Source organism: Carassius carassius, chromosome 48 (assembly GCF_963082965.1).
Source record: "Carassius carassius chromosome 48, fCarCar2.1, whole genome shotgun sequence".
Taxonomy (NCBI): domain Eukaryota; kingdom Metazoa; phylum Chordata; class Actinopteri; order Cypriniformes; family Cyprinidae; genus Carassius; species Carassius carassius.
In genome coordinates, this window is record NC_081802.1 from 5,773,167 (window position 1) to 5,795,456 (window position 22,290).

Consider the following 22,290-nt stretch of genomic DNA (forward strand, 5'->3'; position numbering starts at 1 on the left):
CATCCTGAGAGTACGATCACTGGACAGTTCCAAAAGTTCATCTTCAGCCTTTCCACTGAGGCCACTGGCCATCACATCACAAGAAAAGGGATCTCGAACCCAGTCATATTTCTCCATGTCAATGTCTGTGAAGTAGCGACTGAAATGTTCATTCAGTGAGGTGAGGTGACTGGTAATGGTGTTGAGCATGAAGTCCACTGCCATGCAATTTGTATCCAAAAATTCAGATAGATTTGGGAACATGTCGGTGATGCCTCTTTGTAGTTTACGCACCCACAGGTCAATTTTTCTCCTGAATGCATTTATTTTGTCACTTGCCTCCAGTATTGTGGAATAACATCCCTGAATGGACAGATTCAGTCCATTGAGACTACTGAAAATGTCTGCAAGGTATGCTAGTTTTGCCATCCACTGTTGGTCAGAAAAAAACAGTTCTAGATCGGGTTTGTTCTTTCAAAAAATCCTGAAGCTCACGTCTGAGTTCAAACACTCGCTCTAAAACCCTTCCACGTGAGAGCCACCGCACCTCTGAATGGAACAGTAGCCGATCATGAGCTGCTCCCATCTCTGTACATAGTTTTGCGAAGAGACGTGACTTCAGCGGTCTTGACTTCACGAAGTTGACAGCCGCTACTACTACTTCCAACACATCATGCAGCTCGGGTGCCATTAACTTCGATGCAAGTGCTTGACGATGAAGCATACAGTGAGTGGCTGCGATCTTTGGATTTATGGCTTGAATTCGGGTGACAACTCCACTCTTGTGCCCAGTCATTGCTGCCGCACCATCAGTGCAAACAGACACGCATTTTTCCCAGCTCAGATTTTCTTCTACCATAAAAGTGTCCAACATTTTGAAAATTTCCTCACCTGTGGCTCTCCCCTCGAGTTCTTTTGAAAATAAAAAATCTTCCATAATTTTACTGTCCCATACATATCGAACGTACACTAATACCTGCGCAGCACTACTAACGTCAGTGCATTCATCAAGCTGAAGCGCGAACTGCTCACACGATCGTAATCTTTCGGTCAGTTGAGATTTTACATCAGAAGAGATGTCTTTGATCCGCCTGCTTACTGTATCGTTGGACAGCGGTATGGATTTAATCTTAATCGCGGCCTCCTCCCCGACCATCACTCGGCACATATCCACTGCTGCTGGAAGTATTAATTCCTCTCCGATTGTGTGAGGCTTTTTACATTTGGCTATTCGCAGGGCTGCAAGATACGATGCTTGCTGTGCTTTCTCAGGTATTGTCGTGATGTTAGTCAGTCGTACCTTTTGCTTGACGTATTCTTCTTTCTTTCACTGAAAAAATTCCTTACTTTTATTTGCATGCTCCGGATGAATTGTTGTGAGATGTCGGTTGAGTTTATATGGTTTCAGTGCTTCAACGGGTAAAATTTTCAAGCACAGTGTGCACTGTGGTCTGCCGTCACTATGTTCCATAAAGCCATATTTTATGTACGAGTCGTCAAATTTACGCAGTTTCGTTTTTTTCACGCTGGGCTCTTCTGTTGTGACCTTTTCAGCTGAGACACTGCATCCTCTATCTAAAAACTTGTCCATTTTAAATAGTCATGGCATTTATCGGCGTGTTCATGTCGTTGTGTTCACTAGTACCTCAACGGTTTGGTGACGTTTCAGCGTAATGTGCTGTGTATAATTGATATTATTTTTACAATATATATATATTTTTTTTTCATAGTTCACATAGGACAATCCTAACTTGCGTACAGGTAAAATAATTTTTAAAAATAATTTCATATTCTAGAATTTCTTTGCGGCCCCCCTAGCGCCATCTAGTGGCCCCCCAACCGCTGAACTACAACATCCGCCTGCACGTCTTCCGGTTCCCCACAGTCAGCAGAAGAGAGAAAAAAAAGTGTTTATTACATTTGAAATTTGGATATTTATCTTACAAAAACGCATGGATTCGCTACAATGGGCCTTAATTCACCCCCCGGAGCCATCTAAGGGGTGTTTTATTACAGATGCACGCACTTTATTTCACGTCTTCTGAACTGTTGACAACAAACACCCGCTTACCCCATTGAAGGCCATGGAAGAGCAAGGACAATTTTCAGTATAACTTCAATTGGAATATTCTGAAAGAGGTAAATCACATACACCTAGGATGTTTCAAGGGGGAGTAGAAGATGGACAAATTTTCATTCTCGGGTGAACTAACCCTTTAACAGGGCTGCTCGCCTTAAAACCACTGTCAGTGAATTCCTTTACGCCATTATCCCTCCAATGCTGCAGTCTGCATTCAGCTGTCCATTTGGTAGTAAATAGGTGTTTATTATGGCAGTTTCATAAATTAATAGAAAATGTAATTCCTCTTTCACACTCGCAGACACCTTCTCAGAACTGTCATGGGGCTTCTAAGCTGTCAAAAATGTTCTTTCTGCCCCTAATACAGTCTGTGGCAAGATGTAATTGAAGTGTGAATTTATAATACACTGCGTAAGAGAAACAGCCGGAGCCTTATCCATTAAGCATCTGCAGGTAGCATGAATTATAAACGGCCTTATTTTGGTCTAATCCCCACTGATAGGACTGATTGTGTTTTTGGTCATTATCTAGGAAAAAACTGCGTGACAAACATCTGAGTGTGTAAAATAAACACAGACCACCACCAGCGTTGTATGGAAACGGCAGTCATCCTGTTGTAAATATAATCACATTAGCAAATGACACCCATTAGGCAATTTTTGAACACATTGCAATCTTTTTTTATTCCTTGGGGCGGTCGCTGGTGCCCGCAACACTGATGTTTCACCAACCGTGTGCTGGATGTCATTAGAAACTCATTTAGGGAGAACTGGCCTCCAAATTTCCATGTTTGTGTGTGTGTGTGAGAGATAATGTGCTTAGCACAGCAAATTTCGCTTGTTTTTTGGTTAACTAATGAGGTCTCCTCTGCACGGGAGTTTAAGGAAGATTAATGGTTTACGCAGGGAACAAGGTATTGGAAGAACAAATCTTCTTTTCCCTCACAAAAAACCCTAATCCCAAACACTAGAGGCTGCACACCTGCCGTTCCTGTCTTCCAAAAGCCCAGTGTCCATTCTTTTTAATGCTTTTTGTTCCTGGCCCTTCCCTCGATCGCTTGTTTTGCGTGTCGGGTTCGGCGCCTGTAGGGACGCTCGACGCTCTCTGCAGTGATTACTGTAATTAATTGGATGGAGGGGAATATTCTCCTGTCGTGCTGTTCCTGGATCAGCTAATGTAGCAGAATATAAATTCCAATATATAATGATAATATTTATAGTTTAATGAGCAATATAGATTATATATAGTTTGAACAATATATTTAAATAAATGATAAAACCATATTCTTTAAGTTATATAAATGAAATAAGCAAGCAATTTTTCTCTCTCTCTCACACACACACACACACACACACACACACACACATGTATATATATAGAATTGAATATGATAAAATTTCTTAACATGTATTTAAAATATAAATCAATACATTTAGTTTTTGTATATAAATGTTTATAAAAATTACAAAAATATGTATATAAATTATGAAAAATAAAATGTAAACATCTCAAATGATTTATTAGTGCTAAATTACATATCACCATCTATATAAAAATCATGAATATATTTTAAAATAAATGAATAAGATATTGCATTTATTTAAATAATATAAAATATTACTATTTAGGGGATTTTTTGTTTTTATTTAAATGAGAAAATATAAAACGAAACATTTATTTACATTTCAAAATATTATTTGAATATAATTTATAATAAACACACCACACACAACCAAGGAAACCTGCTTTTGGTGCATGCCTACCAATCTGGTGTTCAATACCAGTTTAACAAAAATGCAATACTCATAGCACGAGACGGTGAAAAAACAGCAAAATGTAGTCATCAAAATCCACTGCCTTTACAGCATCACCACTGCCATTAGCTGACCTCACTAATCAACTTGTTTAAAGATTAGTTGAGCATCACATTGTATCCTTAATAGCAGTTAGCATGGTATCTCTATTCCAGTTTCATTTAATCTTGTCATTCATTTCAGAGCTACACTTCCAGATAATAGCTTGAAATCGAAGTTAAAAACCGACTGGAGAAGTCTTGCACAGAGAAAAGTTTGAGACTCTGCCAAGATGCTCCGCATGTTCCCTTAGAAACAGACACCATCCTTCAGATCACCACACATCATCTTTACATATCAGTCTTTCATAACAGTTTCTATAAGTTACTAGCCACCTTATTTTTCAAGGAAGTATTAACTTCCGTGTGCCAGAATTTTGATCCTTTAGCTGCTATATGTAAACAACTAGAGAAATAAAGTGAAGTAAACTGCAAAGCTATTTGCACTTAAAACCAGTATGTTTATGATGATAAATTTAAAATATGATAACAAATATCAGCATAATCGACTGTTGTACAGCAAAACTAACTGGACGTGGCTGACACAGGAAACCATGGAATAAAAAACAAATATATCTTGCAGTTCTTACTTTTTTAGTATTGCAAGATACTATATACTCCGAATTCTGACATTTATTGCTTGCCATTCTGAGTTTATATCTAGCAATTCTAGAGTATATCTCACAATTCTAAAAAGCCAGAATTCTGAGTTTATATCTCCCAATTCCATGTTTAAATCGGATAATTCTGGAAAAAGTCAATTCTGAGTTTATATATGATAATTATGAAAAAAGTTAAAATTCTGAATTGAAATAAAGTCAGTTACCTTTTTTATTTATTTTTTCATTTCATGGTGAAAATGGACTTCCATCGGAAACCTTAAGTTAAAAAAAAAATGTTTGTGGCCGCTCTTACATTAAAATAAAGTGAATATTTGACTGACATCTGCAGCTAGTGCCACAAAATGCTATAAGCACATTCAAGGATGTGAATGGTTCAGATCAGCCACCATCTGACGTAAAAAACGGCTTCTTGCACATCCTTTGACTTTTGATGGACATTAGCAGGTCTCCTACCCTGGAGCGCTACTTCTGTCCAACATCACCTACTTTATTACCTTCTTCCGTGTTATTGTTTAGAATGCTTTTCTCCCTCGACAAGAAACACAAAAAAATCATTTGAATCCGGCCTCCGTCAGAAATCCCCCCGGGCTGCCAGGATGCGCGCCTTCATTTGATGTCCACTCAATATCTCTCTGTCTCAGCATTATTAAAGTTGTTGTGTTGCTGCTGGTCTTTGGTTCTCATCAGCAATAAAGTAACGCAGGTGTGCCGGAGAGCATGTAGGTCCGCGTCTGCAGGTGTGAACTTTGATTTCTTTGACAGGCAGAGAAGTAATGACCATTACTCACTGGGGCCGTAGCGTATTGACAGCAGCACCTTATTACAGTGAGACATCAGGCATGTCAACCCTTTTCAGTGACTCAAGCACTCTTTCAAAGTCAGCTTCATAGTTGTACTTGTGCACGACTTGTTTTGCAATACTTGAAAGAGCCACATCCTCTAAAAAGATTTTTATGACTGTCTTCAATGGTGAGAAAATGAGATCAGAAAAGGATTTTAAAGCAACGTATAAAGTGTAGAGCCTGATACAGGTGCTGGTCGTATAATTAGAATATCATCAAAAAGTTATCACTAATTCAAAAAGTGAAACTTGTATATTATATTTCATTCATTACACACAGACTGATATATTTCAAATGTTTATTTTTATTTTGATGATTATAACTGACAACTAAGGAAAATCCCAAATTCAGTATCTCAAAAAATTTGAATATTACTTGAGACCAATACACAGAAAGGATTTTTAGAAATACTGGCCAACTGAAAAGTATGAGCATGCACAGAACTCAATACTTAGTTGGGGCTCCTTTTGCCTGAATTACTGCAGCAATGCGGCGTGGCATGGAGTCGATCAGTCTGTGGCACTGCTCAGGTGTTATGAGAGCCCAGGTTCCTCTGATAGTGGCCTTCAGCTCTTCTGCATTGTTGGGTCTGGCATATAATATCTTCCTCTTTACAATACCCTATAGATTTTCTATGGGGTTAAGGTCAGGCGAGTTTGGTGGCCAATTAAGAACAGGGATACTATGGTCCTTAAACCAGGTACTGGTAGCTTTGGCACTGTGTGCAGGTGCCAAGTCCTGTTGGATAATGAAATCTGCATCTCCCTAAAGTTGGTCAGCAGCAGGAAGCATGAAGTTCTCTAAAACTTCCTGGTATACGTCTGTGTTGACCTTGGACCTCAGAAAACACAGTGGACCAACACCAGCAGATGACATGGCACAGTTCTCAGACAAGTCCAGTCCTTTTTGTCTGAGAGATGCTTCTGACCCTTTCTGTTGTTCAAGAATGGCTTGACACAAGGAGTGCGACAGCTGAAACCCATGTCTTGCATACGTCTGTGCGTAGTGGTTCTTGAAGCACTGACTCCAGCTGCAGTCCACTCTTTGTGAATCTCCCCCACATTTTTGAATGGGTTTTGTTTCACAGTCCTCTCCAGGGTGCGGTTATCCCTATTGCTTGTACACTTTTTTTCTACCACATCTTTTCCTTCCCTTCGCCTCTCTTTTAATGTGCTTGGACACAGAGCTCTGTGAACAGCAAGCCTCCTTTGCAATGAACTTTTCTGTCTTGCCCTCTTTGTGTAAGGTGTCAATGGTCGTCTTTTGGACAACTGTCAAGTCAGCAGTCTTCCCCATTATTGTGTACCCTACAGAACTAGACTGAGAGACCATTTAAAGGCATTTGCAGGTGTTTTGAGTTAATTAGCTGATTAGAGTGTGGCACCAGGTGTCTTCAATATTGAACCTTTTCACAATATTATAATTTTCTAAAAAAGTGGATTTGGGATTTCCTTAGTTGTCAGTTATAATCATCAAAATTAAAAGAAATAAACATTTGAAATATATCAGTCTGTGTGTTATGAATGAATATAATAAACAAGTTTCACTTTTTGAACGAAATTAGTGAAATAAACTTTTTGACGATATTTTAATTATATGACCAGCACCTGTAAAAATAGTCAGAAATAATAGTCAAAGATATAGTACCCCCCCCCCAATATTTTATATATATATATATATATATATATATATATATATATAAACATTTATATAAAAATGTAACGTAAATGCTAAAAAAAAATGTATATATATTTTCATCATTCATTATTTTAACTGTATTTTGAATTTTACGCTGCATTGTGTTGTGTTTAAGGGTATACAAGGACAGGCTTTAAGATGGTTTAGATCCTACCTGTTTGATCGCTACAATTATTTTTAATTTAAATGGGGAGTCATATAATTTATCACCAGTAAAATATGGAGTGCCACAAGGATCTGTCCTAGGTCCTCTGCTATTTTCTATATGTATGTTGTCCCTTGGTAATATTATTAGAAAATACGGGATAAGTTTCCACTGTTAGGCTGATGGTACTCAACTATATGTCGACAAGACCAGATGAAACCTCTAAATGATCCAACCTAACAGAGTGTGTTAAAAATGTGTTCCTGTTGCTCAGTGGAAGAGCACTGCATTAGCAGCACAAAAGGTTGTGGGTTCAATTCCCAGGGAAAAGAAATATATAGCCTGAATTCACTGTAAGTTGCTTTGGATAAAAGCATCTGATAAATGTAAAAGATTGGATGACTGATTATTTTCTCTTATTAAATTTGGATAAAACAGAGATATTACTTATTGGACCAAAAAACAGTAAGCAGAATCTCGTAGATTACAATTTGCAACTAGACAGATGTACTGTCACTTCCTCTAGAGTCAAAAATCTGGGTGTTATATTTGACCGCAACTTGTCTTTTAAAAATCATCTTTCCCATATTACAAAAGCAGCATTCTTCCATCTTAGAAACATTGCCAAGCTACGAAACGTTACCTGTTTCTGATGCAGAAAAGCTAGTTCATGCATTCATGAGCTCTAGACTGGACTATTGTAATACACTTCTAGGTGGTTGTCCTGCATCTTCAATACACAAGCTACAGGTAGTCCAAAATGCAGCAGCTAGAGTCCGTACCAGGTCAAGAAAATATGATAATATTACCCCAATTCTATAGTCTCAGCAACTGGCTGCCTATAAGTACTGTATCAGTTACAAAATATTACTTACCTATAAGGCCCTAAATGGTTTAGCTCCTGTCTACCTAACTAGTCTTATACCATGCTACAATCCATCACGCTCCCTAAGGTCACAAAACACTGGACTTTTGGTAGTTCCTAGGATAGCAAAGTCCACTAAAGGAGGTAGAGCTATTTCTCATTTGGCTCCCAAACTCTGGAATAGCCTTCCTGATAATGTTCAGGGTTCAGACACACTCTCTCGGTTTAAATCTAGATTAAAAGATGCATCTCTTTCACCAAGCATTCAGATAAGGCATCTTATAATCTTGGACTGCAGTTATATCTGATCAAATGCACATTATTATTCTTTAGCTTGGGTTATATTAATTAATTTTACTTGGTTGGAACAACAGCTACACTAATTATGTCTCTTATTTGTTTCTCTGTTTTGCCCTAGGATTTACACAAGCTGCAGTCTGGATCAAGAACACCTGAGAAGAGATGATGCAACATACATACTGTTGGCATTATGATCTATTTCGTTCTAGATGCGTTTCCACCCTCATCATCAATGATGTGTAAATTAATGCGAGTGGGTTTGTTAAGGTTTCAGACATTAGAGGCTGCGTTTTCTCTGAAGCTGGAGTAAAGAGCGAACAAAACAGAGAAAGATCAAAAACAGGGATTCAAAGGACTGGAAACCCAGGGAATCACCTGTGATTGGCCGTTCATGTTTGTGTGTCCTTGTTATTCAGATTTCAGTCCATTCAGGACTGCTTGGCCACTCATAAAACGGAGATGTAAGAGAATAAACGCACACAGTCGTGTCTATATAAACTGTGGCAGACAGAAAAAGCACTTTTGGTTGTACCTCATTAACTCGTACACTCAAGCGTATCTCACACCTGAGCGAAATTAGACTCCGAGGTGCTGAACAAGTCGCAGAACATCATGATTATCCAAACAGGTACTTTCATAACCCAACCAATGCAATTTGCACGTCTTAAAATAAATGTTACGTCTACACGAACAGAATGCTTGAAGTAACATGCCAAAGTTCAACCCTTCCCACAGAATCTCACACTAAGTTTCCTTCAACTTTGGACACATGGACTGTTAATCATATCCTGATTTGTCTCTTATGTTTGGAAATTCTCCATAAAATGCTCCCAAAATGCTCTACTTTCAAAACAGGATTGATTTTGAAGACAAATCAATTATAAAAGAACATTTTGTTCCCTTCGTTCTCTCATTTGTGTGCGAGTGATTTGGTCAGAGGCTGATGGCGGAGGAGTGTTTGGGAGACGGGTTTTAAGCGGCTAATTTGTCTGGCAGCATCACTGTGAACAGACAGTGGGATTGTAAAAATGCCCTCATCTCCTTGGCAATATGCATCACTCAAGTCTGTTGCCGTGGCGACTGGAGTATTGTCCCAACCCCCCCCCCCCCCCCCCCCAGCCTTTATTGAGTTTACTCCGGAGAGACAGATTAAAATAACACAAAGTTTTGGTGCAATGCAATTTCTTTTCTGCAACGCCCTTAGAAAGGATTATTTTCACAACTCCTTTTACAACTGAACAAATGCAACCAAACACAAACACTAAACATATTTCACATACACAATGTATATATATATATATATATATATATATATATATATATATATAAATAAATAATGGTAATATAAAAATGGTTAAAAAATATTATGCTCACAAATATTTGTTGAATTCATTAAGGATTGTTTAATGTTTATAAGGCGTCGGGCCAAGTAATCCAAAAAGGTCAAATGTTTTTAATATAAAAATTATTATTTTTGTTCATCAAACATTAACAGGTACATTTTTACCTACTAAGCCATTATGTATCTGATACATTAAAAATTAATCTGTACTATGGAATGTGTAAATCAGAATTTATACTTCAACATTTGGAATATATAAAATGTAAATCCTCTTTATGAATTATGTAAATTCTGAATTATAATATAGTTGTAACAGCTTATATGTAATATCTAATAATATGAATGATATATATTATGTATATAAGATAGTTATATATTATTGGTAACAAAAAAAATGTCTATATATTTACTTATACAGCTTGTATCGTAATATGTAAAATGACATACAAAATAAATTTCAATGCTATATAAAATATATATTTTAGCTTGTATGTTTACTTAAAGTATATACATTTAATATATTGTTGTAATTTCACTATATGTACCTTGTGTAAATTAGAATATATGATTATAAACCGTAATATATATATATACACACATATATATATACATACATAAACAACATTTACACTATAAATTGTGACTATATAGTTATAAATGATTGCTAGTATAAAAACATTAATCCTATATTTTCATAACTCTTAAATATATATTAAAATATATTTTGAACTTGAGGGAATACACTATCAAGAGAGGTTAAAACAACAGCGCTTATCAAATCAAATGTGAAGATGTCTCAAATGTGCATGCAACTTACACAGCGATTTCTTGTAAGTGTATTCAGCAGTATAATAATAACCTACCCTGCATCTCGTGGCAATCTGCCTCTCACTGTCTCTCTGCTGTAGGACAGATAAGCTTTATCATGCTGTATAGACGCTCTGAAAGTCATCCGGCCCTCAGAACATCCTGTCCTGCCTGACTGCTGCTCCACACAGCCTCCTATCTCTGCGCTGACCCAAAAAAACCGAGCAGACACTGGGAAACATCTCCCGCCAGCACGTCCTGCTGCAGCCATGCTGTAAACCTGCAACACAAATAGTTCACGGTACACACCAAACGAACATTGACTCGTTAACTCAGAATTTCAGTTCTGTTTTTGTTTAAATGTTGAACAAGACGACTTAATGTGACTGTAGCATGTTTATTTAGTGATTTTAATGAATTTATGGTTGAACACATCGAATATAAAAGCTCTTTTGTCTCACGCTGAGAGCAGTGATTAAAAACAGCTACCCAATTGGCTAAATAACAGTCCTCAAATACTGCAGATGTCGGTAAATAACGCCTCTGACATGGAAAACGCAGGCGGCTCATTTCCAAGGCAACAGCTCTTTGCTGCTCTGAATATGTGTTTTTAATAGTTGCAGACAGAACGGCTCATTTCTTGACAAAGAATCGTGTGATGTCAGAGGCCAGTGTGGAGGCAGCTTGGACTCGTTTCATCTGACTTCTGTCTTTGGCTTGCTGCGCGGTCCTCTGCAAAACAAACCGGCCACAGATGTGTAAATATAATCACTAATGATAAATCTAAAACTAAATAGTAATGATTATAGTTTTAAATATTTATATAAATAAATACTTCAATATTGTAGCAATAATATCATGCATATACATGTTTATATTTGAAATTTTTTACAAATCTAAAATGAATTCTGAATACACGTGTGTGTTTGTGTGGATGAGATGATGTACCATTCGATGGCAGACGGTACAAAGCGTTTGGAGGTTTTCGAGGGAACACTGTCCCCCTCCTCTGTACACAGGGTTAATGTGGTCCACCTGCCAGAACTGTCCTTCGGCGGGACTCTGAATCATCTCATTCAGCTGCAACACACAAACACAGACAGATCTTTCTCACATGTCCCATACAACACAGATTATTTTTATGCCTGAGCGTCCAATAACCCAAATAAAGAACCCATTTTTATTTAATGAAAAAAAAAATCATTTGTATAAGAATAGCTACACAACAGCACTATTATTATTGTTATTATTCACAATATTTAATGAAAATATTGTTGTTCAATTTCTTTTGCTATTATTAACAGCAACAAGTATTTCATTAAAGTTATTAACAACTTGTGATATAGTAACAGTAATATAATAACACTGTTAATAATAATTATTATTAGTATTAGTATTATTAACAGCAACAACAATTCAATAAAATATTGATCTCTCTCCTTTTAGCATTATTATCTGATTAAAACAATATTAACAATAGTTTTAATAAAAACATTACCATTATTAATACAAAAATATTATTAACTTATTAACATTTATTTGTTCTATTAACAAAATATTTATTAAATATTTTCATAAGGCAAAAGAACCACCACAACTTAATTTACGAAAAAACGGTTTGCTATTGTTAACAGATACAATATAATAACAATAATAGTTTTTGTGATTTGGGGCTATATCTAACTGTTCACCTAAACTGACACTGTTTCATGTTGAACACGATATTAAAGAATCAATAGCCAATTAAGGTAAAAAAGTGAATACTGAAAAAAAACAAAAAAAAAAATTAATCCAATTATAGGTCTGTCTTTTAAAGAATACAGCACTTGAAAGTCTCCACCACCCAGAGAGAGTCTTGTTGTTGTGTGTAGATCCTTTTTATTCCTGTTGTTTTATTGAACCGTCACATGAAAGTGCTCTGAATAGCCCTTCGGGAAACTCTAAGAAGCGTAATTCCCCCCTACTCTTTCCAAAGGCTTTTCAACAGGCCGCTGTGGTGAAGGACTCCAGGTTTTCGGCAGGATTAAAACTGGAGTGGAAATCCGCGGAAATCACGAATGGAAGATCAGCGCTGGGAACGTGACGAGGCCCAAGTCAAAGCGCTGGCATTTCAACGCGCGGCTGTTTTTAGTTTCGTGGTCTCTGGAGAAAAGCCAATCAATCCTCTTCTTCCCCCTCAACAGAGCCGGCCGATAATTATCCTAAATCTCAAGGGTAGCGACACGGACGATAACCTTCCACTACGAGAGCGGGAAGCTTCCTTACTAGACCTCGGGTGTCAATAAGTCAACCCGTGCGCACCAAACCACATGCTAATGCAAGGAAACGGCAAACGTAACAATCCTTTGCGTTACAACAGCGGTTTGTTTGTGCGTCGAGGGCACTTGGAGCTTAAAGCGCATTATTGATCAGGCCGCTGCCGCTCGGGGCTCTAACAGAAAAGCCGAACAAAAATCAAACCTGCACCTCATAGCAATGCACTGTGGGAAAAATCAATGGCAATCTGACAGACTATGCGTTGTGTTAACGCTGGATGCTCCAGGGAGGAAAGGATGGCGGCTGTGTGTGTGTGTGTGTGTGTAAGACACTGATAACTCTATAGAGAGATTTAGAGAGCAGACGCCCAAGGCCGCTCAGCTCTTATTGCTTCTGCAAGCTAAACAGGCCATCTTTATTTATCTTTCTCTGTAAGCAATATTTTTCCAATAAGATGCAGCGTATGCCGAGTTACTTGCAAATGTTTGGGGATAATTCTGGCTAATGTGCTTTTGGAAGTGACTGAAAAACGCTTTTTCCCAAACTCTGGGCAACTTCCCAAACAAAATTAGTCCTGGTGCTACATACACCTCACGCTGATCCTACCAGAGGATGTTTTTGAGCAGTAGGTACGAGGAGGGGGTAGTCAACTGGGTTTTTTGGACATGGATAGAGATCAGAGATTCATTTTTAAAGAAAATTCTAAAGAAAGAAAAATCTGAAAAATAAAATAATTTCTATAAGAAGAGTAGATGATGATGCTAATGATGATATCTATTATTGTTATTATTATTATTAAATATTTTTTAAGCAATAAACAAATACATTTTATCATAACTAAAAATGCTATTAATGATTATGATATTTTGTGGCATATGTTGTTTTTTTCAAAAATAATAATGATAATATTTGTTGCATATTTACTATTATTATTTCTTGTTGTTAACAATTACAATATCTATTTATTTATTCAATAATTCATTTATTAACAACAAATAATAAAATAAATTATATTAAAAACTATAAAAAAATTTAAGTTAAAATATGCCATGAATATTGCTTAATAATAACTATTATTATTATGACTGTTTTGAGGTATATTTAGGCAAGCATTACATTTATAAGACATTTAAACGTAAATTCTTTTATTATTACTGTTATTAAAATAATTATGATAAATATTATTATGATATTACTTTTTTGGCATCTTATGTCATTAAAAATTTAATATCATTTGTAGCATATTTATTTATTATTTTTATTACCACTGAGTATTCCTTGTTGTTGATAATTTTAACATCAACAAATAACATTAGTCACAAATATTATTATTATTGTGTCGTATTTATGCAAGCATTACATTTTGAAGAAGGCAACTTAAAAGTACTAAAAGTAATACATAACAATGGCGGTCTGCTTTCTACTTTTTATTTTTACCATACAATCCACACTAGGGGATAAAAAATAAAAAAAATTGTGCAGTGTCTTTATTTTTTGGTTATTTAGCCTAGTCTTGACATCTAACAGCTGGGAGAGCACAGTGACTGCTTTAATTAAGGTAAAAATACTGAAACTCTATTGCACATTGGGGATTTCAGTTACTGAGGCTGTTCACTAAGGCTGATGATACACAGGGAAACTTTTCAAGTAATGCTGCTTGGGCACTTTCCTATTGAGAATGGGTAACAAATTTCTATCTGGATATTTAGATTGGTTTTGGGCCTTGTGTTTCACCTGGTTGCCCATTGACAGGAACAGCGCTCAAAAAGTTGCCACTTGTATCATGGAGTATCATCTTAGCAACTTTAGCACGCAATATTTTAGCATTAAGATGGATGCAAAAATGGCCAAATATGCAGATGAGGCTCCTACGAATGAGCCCAACCTGTTTGAGAGGGAGTTGTGCCAGCCAGGTGTTGTCCAGCATCTCCTTGCGGTGTGTGCGCGGGGCGTCCCGGACCTGCACGTACAGCTGGTGGGCGTTGAGTCCACAGTGCTGACACACACCCTGCTCTGTCTCCAGCACACGGGCGCGCATGTAGCCCTGATTGGAGCGCAGCTGGAAGTCCTCCATACAGGCAGGGCTGCAGAAGCCTCCTGCCCAGCCGAGGTGCTCCCCGCTGGGCTTCTGGCAGGACAGACACAGGGGGGTCCCAGACGAGTCCACGGCCTGCAGGTAACCGGCTGTGGTGTTTGTCTGAACACACACAGAGCTCTCGGCTTCTCTGCAGACACAAACACACATTAGCATCTAGATTTTCTAAGAAAAAAAACCCCCACCAAAAACAACAGTGCCGCTGGTCTATAAACACACTTTCTGCTGTACGGTTATTGAAAAGTTTTTACTGGTGTTGCTACGATGTTCTCTATATATATATGTACAGTTGCACCTCAATAAATTAGAATGTCATGAAAAAGTTCATTTATTTCAGTAATTCAACTCAAATTGTGAAACTTGTGTATTAAATACATTCAGGTGCACACAGACTGAAGTAGTTTAAGTCTTTGGTTCTTTTAATTGTGATGATTTTGGCTCACATTTAACAAAAAACAAACAATCTGAACAAATTAGAATATTCTCACTTTTAGATTTATACATTTTACAAAAAATGGCACAAATAATAATTGTGCATTAATAAGGTTTCAGAAAGCAGAAGTAAAACGACATATAAAATAACTTCATTTTCAAATCATAAACGTTATGAGAAACAATCAAATCTGACTAGTGCAAAAAAAGCATAAATAAGGCACACATTATTGTGATAGTTATTATTATAAATATACATTTTGTTAATATTTCAACTAATGAATATCTACAACAACAGCTTTAATAATAATAATACAACTATTATATAATTATATTAATTATTATTATAATTATCGTCGTTATACAAATTGTTTAAAAAAAAGTGGAAATAAAACCACAAATAAAAAATGGTTCTGCATAAATTACTGGTCACCTAAACATAAGGATAATTTGATTAGATTTGCAAGAAAATAAAAATAAAAAGGAAGAAGAAAAAAAGTGCATTAATAATTATAATGTTATTGACAGTTTTTTATTATTATTATTTTTAATAGTGGTCGTAGTAGTAGCAATTAACTGTTTTGTGTCAAAAAGCATAAATAAATATTTATATTTGCAAAAAACTTTAATACTATAATTTTTTTATTATTATTACTGTTATTAGATTTGCAAGAAAAAAAAAGGGAAAAATGCATTATTAATAATAATGTTATAAACATTTTTTATTATTATTATTATTAGTAGTAGTAGTAGTAGTAGTAGCAATAAACAGTTTTGTGTCAAAAAGCAAAAATAAATATTTATATTTGCAAAAAACTGTATTATTATATATATTTTTTTATTATTACTGTTATGATTACTGTTATTTTCAAAAAAAAAAAAAAAAAAAAAATCTTAGCTACTTAACCTAAAATAATTTGTTGTATTGGTGATAAAAAAGCACAAAAGTGGATCTCAACTCGTGGCTCACATGAGCACCAGGGTAATGTGTGTAAACACTACACCGCGGCTCCAACATCATTCGACTCCGTCACAAAGCTTGGCGTCACAACATTAAACCAGATGGAGTAACCAACAAGGTGGCATCTTTCGCTAACCAAATTCAGTTTAGAGTTATCACGTGTGCATGTGTGACTAGTCTTCACCACACTAACTAGCCTAAACCTAACCAGCAAAGACTTTCTCTCTAGTCCTCCATCAGTTCTCACTTTCTCCCTCCGGTTTCTTCCTCTTTTCTCTCCATCGCCTAAAAATATCCAGCCCCAGACAGAGCTCAGTACGTCGCAATTTTTTCCTCCCGCGGTTGCCACGGCGACGCCGCAGCACTCGCATGTGTGTGGATTAAGCCCTTATCCTCTGCACTAAGCATTCTTGAACACACTCCACACACACACTCGTATATCAGGTTTACAAGGTTAACCGTTCTCTACTACACACATAATTACATGCCGAAATGCACTTTCAAAGTAAACTGTCACCGGCTGTGCAATATATATCATTTAATTCCAGGAGGGATACAAATTCTTAAATATGTATCTGTCAGCAGCAGTCTCCACCCTGACCGGGGGAGGAAAGTCATTTGATGATCAAAAAGCAGAGTGAAAAAATATGTATATATTAATTTCCATTTGCAGTTTAGCTACACCTGGTGCAGCAGCCGTCGCGTTTGAGATCTCAGCACACGACTACAGAGTCTGATGACTTTATCACACAGCGACAAAGTACGGGAGGAAACAGCTGTCACATATGATCATGTGGTTGACAGGGTGAGCGTGCGTGTGTGTGTGCTGATGACTTCATCTGCGTTTGCTACGTTATTCTCTCATTCTGCATTGAGATCTCTCTCATGGAGATTTCGCATGTGGCTGCATCATCAAACCCTGTGTGTTTTTAGTCTTCTGAAGGATTTAGCGTTTTGAAATAACCACGCAAAGTCGAGCGGCCACATGGCAACACCCACTTAGCAACTAGTGAGTTTTACTGTTGCTATGCAGGTGCTGGTTGATGGTTCTGTGATATACACATAAATATGGACAACAACATTCAACAACAACAACAACAAAAAAAAATATTCTTTATATTAAAAAAAAGTTAAACAACTGCTTCAACAACAATAACAATAATAATAGTAATAATTTGTTAAGGGCTATGGTGGTCAGACCTGTTGGTGTGGTCAGTAGCCCTGGATGTGGATTTTCTTTTCGGGCCGACACTATCCTTGTTGATGATGCGAAGAGCTCCGCCCTCTTTCTGGGCCACAGCGATGGAGGTCTGAGCTACATCCTCTTTGGAGAGATACCTGAGAGAAAAAGAGAGGGAACTCTGGGTACCACAAAGATGCCAAGAAGACGGCAGTACAGCGTGCATGTATATATATATATATATATATATATATATATATATATATATATATATATATTAATTTAAACTTTTTTTTTTACAAATATATATATATATATATATATATATATATATATATATATATATATATATATATTTGTATATAGTAAAAATAAAATTCAAAACCACCTTTTCTTCAACCGATATTCTAACATGATTCACAACCTCAGCTAAATTTACTGTTGTCTTTTATACGTTTAAAATATAAAAAAAATAAACATTTAAATATCAAATAAATAAAAAATCCATTCATTTAAAATAAACAATATAAAAAAAATTAACTACTGTTCAAATGGGGCCCTTTTTGTAAAGAAATTAATACTTTTGTTTAGCATGGATGCATTCAGTGAATCAAAGTGACAGTAAGATCGTTATAATGTTACAAAATATGAATATTTCATATGAATGTTTTCTTTTGAACTTTCTATTTATTAAAAAATCATGAAAAAATATAAAGTGATTTCAACAAAGATATTAATAATATCCAACACAACGATCCAACATAAAATATACCTTATTTCTCTATGAACATAATTATTCAGGAATTATTAACCATGAATGTATTAGTATCAGAAATGGATTTTAATATATTACAATGAATAATACAGTTATGTTGTTAATATTGCTCTATAATGAAATGAAAAGCTTAACTTACTATCTTGGAAGTAAAGCTTTATGTCTTTAAATCCGTACTGTATATAGTCGATTAATTGAATAAATTCAGATTTCAGAATGAGCACTTTGTCGTTTGTTATATATGTTGAGGTCGTGTCTGTCTGATGTTTATCATGTTTATGATGTTCTACTGTAATGAACGTAGCTTTTTAATAAGTAGGGGGAAATTTGCGACATTTAAAAAAAAAAAACGTTTACATGCCTAGGGTGTTTGCATTGTAATAATGAACAGAGATACTACAGATTTATAAACGCGGACTTGTTAGGTGATGTTTTCTCATTACAATCATACAATTTCATATCAATTCGAAAATAGAACGTTTTAGAGCTGTAATCGGGCCTTACAAGCTAGGCCCGACAGGTTTCGGCCCGAGCCCGAAAAGTACATTTTGATTGACAGCTTTTTTAAAGCCCGAACCCGTTTATAGCCCGACATTATTCAAATGTGCGCACACACACAGCTCTTTTGCCTTTTGTCAAGAATGAGTCATTTATACATGTTTTAACATAATTTATTAATAACTAACGTAGACTAGACCACTTGGAAGTTGGAATAAAGAAATAAAATAAGTCCTCTGTGACATCGTAACATCTCAGCATTCCAGACATAGGCTCATTTAACCTATAAATAGACGCACCAATAAAAATGAGTCATTTTTAACAAATTAAATTAAGATAAATTTTAAATTAAGATGGGTATTTGGCAATAACGAAATTAAGATAAAGGCTCCGCCCCGGATTTGCTTCGCGCTGGCAGATGATATTTAATAAAAGAATAATGCCAACATTAGCGTAAATACTCTACATTATGCATTTAAGACCCAATGAATATTTAGTTATCATTTGAAAAACCTTTACTCACAGAGATTAGGCTAGGTAGGTCTACATGTTTTTGTGGAGGAAAATGATTGAATCCACTGTAGATGGTTTTAGCGTGTTCCTGCGCTCACTGATGGTGCGTCATTATTCTCATTATAAACACGGTCAAAACCTTTCCACACCTCAGACTTTGCTTTAGTTGCTGGTGCAACCAAAACGTAATCACCAGAGGCAAGCCTCCGTTACACCTACTCAGCATTCATTTTCACATCTTTCTCGCGCTAATCGAAACACATCACATGACCGCTCGTTTACCTCGCAAACCGGAACGCAAGCCCGAGCCCGCGAAAGATGATATAAATTAAGCCCGAACCCGTCGGGTCCCATCGGATTTGGGCAAAGATCTTCAGCTCTAGAACGTTTACTCACACTAGGGATTACCAATATGGCGGCGCGGCAGCTTCACTTTCATGACGTCATGAGCAATCCAGTTCTATATTATAGATCAGTGGTTCCGATAATAAAGCATTAAATCAGTATGTTAGAATGGTTTCTGAAGCATCATGTGACACTGAAGACTGTGGAGAAATGTTGCCGAAAATTCAGCTTTGCATCACAGGAATAAAAGTCCAATGACTTTAATGATGGGGGGATGATATAGAAGCTTAATTTGATTGACACCCACATGAGAGCCAACCAGATTCAGATCCGCCCACATGTCCCAGAGCTCTCCAGCTTTGATGGTGTGTGTGTGTGTTTTCTTGCCTGGAGGTGCTGCTGTGCCGGCGCTGGGATTGTGTGAGCTCCTCCAGCAGCACGATGGGGCTGTGAAAAACTCTTCCACTCTTCCTCACCATCCTCTGCCTCATCGCAGTCAAAGAGCTCCACTCACGCACGAATCGCACAACCTGACACACAGAGAGAGAGAGATGTGTTTCAAGAAATCTGATGAAACAGTACTTGAAGATCCTGTCACACACACACACACACACACACACACACACACACCTGTCTCCTGTTCTCGCTGTGATTGAATTCTGGTGGCAGTTCCTCCCAGTTCTGCAGTCTGATATCCAAGGGAATGAAGTTACAGTGGAGCGGGAGGCCATCCTGTAGAGAAACACACACACACACAGAGCGACCATATGTACTGAATATTTACAACATATTTAATTTCCTCAGGACTGTGCGAGTGGACTAGTTTCGAGCCCAGTGCTTGTGTGCCGATATTTGATTCATTTCTGTGAATCAGTTCTTTTAAACTGCCAGTTTCAGTGAAAATGATTCAATAAGTGCCATTTGTCATCACTCAAGTGTCCACCGAAATATCTGTGGGGTATTTGACTTTAAAATGTTTTATTAAAAACATAAGTACAGCGACATGCTGATGCACGTAAATAAAAACAAGTATTTGTATTTAGCAAATAAGGAAAATATGACCAACAATTTTTATTAAACAGATTGATCCAAACATCCGAGGTCAGTCATTTGTGAATATATGAATGTAAAAATTGCAGATAATGCAAAACAAAAACCAATTGGTGATCAACCAATTCCACTTGACTAACAACCACAGATAAAGCAGATGAAATTATGTAATGTATAATATATATATACATGCCAATCACATGTATGGCCCTTATAGGCACTGCTCCAGTTGTACCTTTGTCCCACAACGTCTGTCCACGGGGAAGCGCTCGGCCCTTTACAAAAGATTACATTTCCAGCCCACGGCAGGCATCTTTTCCTGCTCTTCCTATGTCTTCCCACTAAACTCCTCCATTCATCACTGCTCAGCTGAAATGGCCTCAGGAAAAGCTCTTATTAAAAACCAACCCGGATAATATTTCTCAATCAAAGTCAGTTAGGGGCCCCCTGCTTATATCTGCTTCCATTTAATACAGTTGCAAGAACTATGAGAATCCCAGCGTAACGCTGTACAAACGAGGACTGGGAGATTTCAACGCTTTATTTGCCCTCAGATTAACACTGCAAACTCTGGCTGTCCAACCGTGTGTTCAGGACTTGAAGGAGAAAATGTTTAAGGCAGTTCTCATATTAGAGCTTGTGATGCAGATCCGGGTTTGTTTGGTATAGACAAAATCCTGACGAATTTGAAGAATAGGAGTGCTTCTTATAATACGTTATATAAGAAATGCATTACTTAAACATTTGGGTTTCTATGACTTTTGGTTGTGACTTCTGCTTATCAAGATGTCAGTTAGTTAAATGATTGGCTAACATGGATTAGATTTAGTCGAAATAATGACTTGTAATTGCATCAGTAAGAATAGGTAAAACAATTTTTTACCAAAACAAAAAACCAAGACGAATCAACAGCAATATTCACATATATACTAATTTCTTTACTAATAATCCTTACTAGCAAAGCCAACTAGTTTATCTAGTTTCTTTTCTGCAGTGCTTTAAATGTGATGTTAGTTCAACTGTTGGTTTAAACACTGAATTCAACCAAGCAGCTGTTGTTTTTGCCAGAAAATTAACTGAATTATAACACTTGATTCGATTCACTGAAACACATGATTCATTTGAACTGATTCAAAGAAATTAAGTGCCATTTTGATGGCAAGATACGCTACTAAAACTCACAATGCTCTCAATACATATGAATCAAAATGCTTTAAATCGCAACATTCTCAATGTTTGGCTGAAAAATCAATGCAAATCTAATGCAGCTGTTTGGGTTTCTAGCACTGTATACCTTGTTGTAGATGTAGATCCTGTCTGTGTTTTTGCTGGCACAGAACTTCAGACAGTCATACACAGGAACAGAGTCGTCCGACTCCTTTTGAGTGTGAAGCTGATTAGCTATCGGAGAAAGAAAGAGATGGAGAGGGAGGGAGACATGATGGGAAAGTCGCAATGACTAATAGGAGGACAAAAAGAGAACAGGGCAATGAGAGGAAGAGAAGAGCGGGTGATCATTATGCTCTGATAAAGGTCAGGTGGTGCGCAGCAGAGACGAGCGCTCGAACCACACTAACGAACACTAAAATTCAGCAGGTACAGAGTGACCTCAAACGATCCTGCTGTTCCGAGAAATCGGATTCATCCGGATT

At 36.7% G+C, this 22,290-nt stretch overlaps 1 protein-coding gene across 1 annotated transcript in view; it reads right to left on the reverse strand.

Annotated features, from left to right (window-relative positions):
- Nucleotides 1-10,924: 10,924 nt before the first annotated feature.
- The window catches only part of zranb3 (zinc finger, RAN-binding domain containing 3), a 54,295-nt gene continuing 42,929 nt past the window's right edge, over nucleotides 10,925-22,290 (reverse strand). Inside the window, exons 15-21 of the mRNA XM_059543246.1 lie at nucleotides 21,933-22,039; nucleotides 20,219-20,320; nucleotides 19,976-20,118; nucleotides 17,478-17,615; nucleotides 14,675-15,014; nucleotides 11,482-11,613; nucleotides 10,925-11,265 (exon numbers count right to left, since the gene is read on the reverse strand). Of these exons, the coding sequence (XP_059399229.1) occupies nucleotides 11,167-11,265; nucleotides 11,482-11,613; nucleotides 14,675-15,014; nucleotides 17,478-17,615; nucleotides 19,976-20,118; nucleotides 20,219-20,320; nucleotides 21,933-22,039 (1,061 nt within the window). The 3' untranslated portion in view covers nucleotides 10,925-11,166. The remainder of the gene's footprint in view (nucleotides 11,266-11,481; nucleotides 11,614-14,674; nucleotides 15,015-17,477; nucleotides 17,616-19,975; nucleotides 20,119-20,218; nucleotides 20,321-21,932; nucleotides 22,040-22,290) is intronic.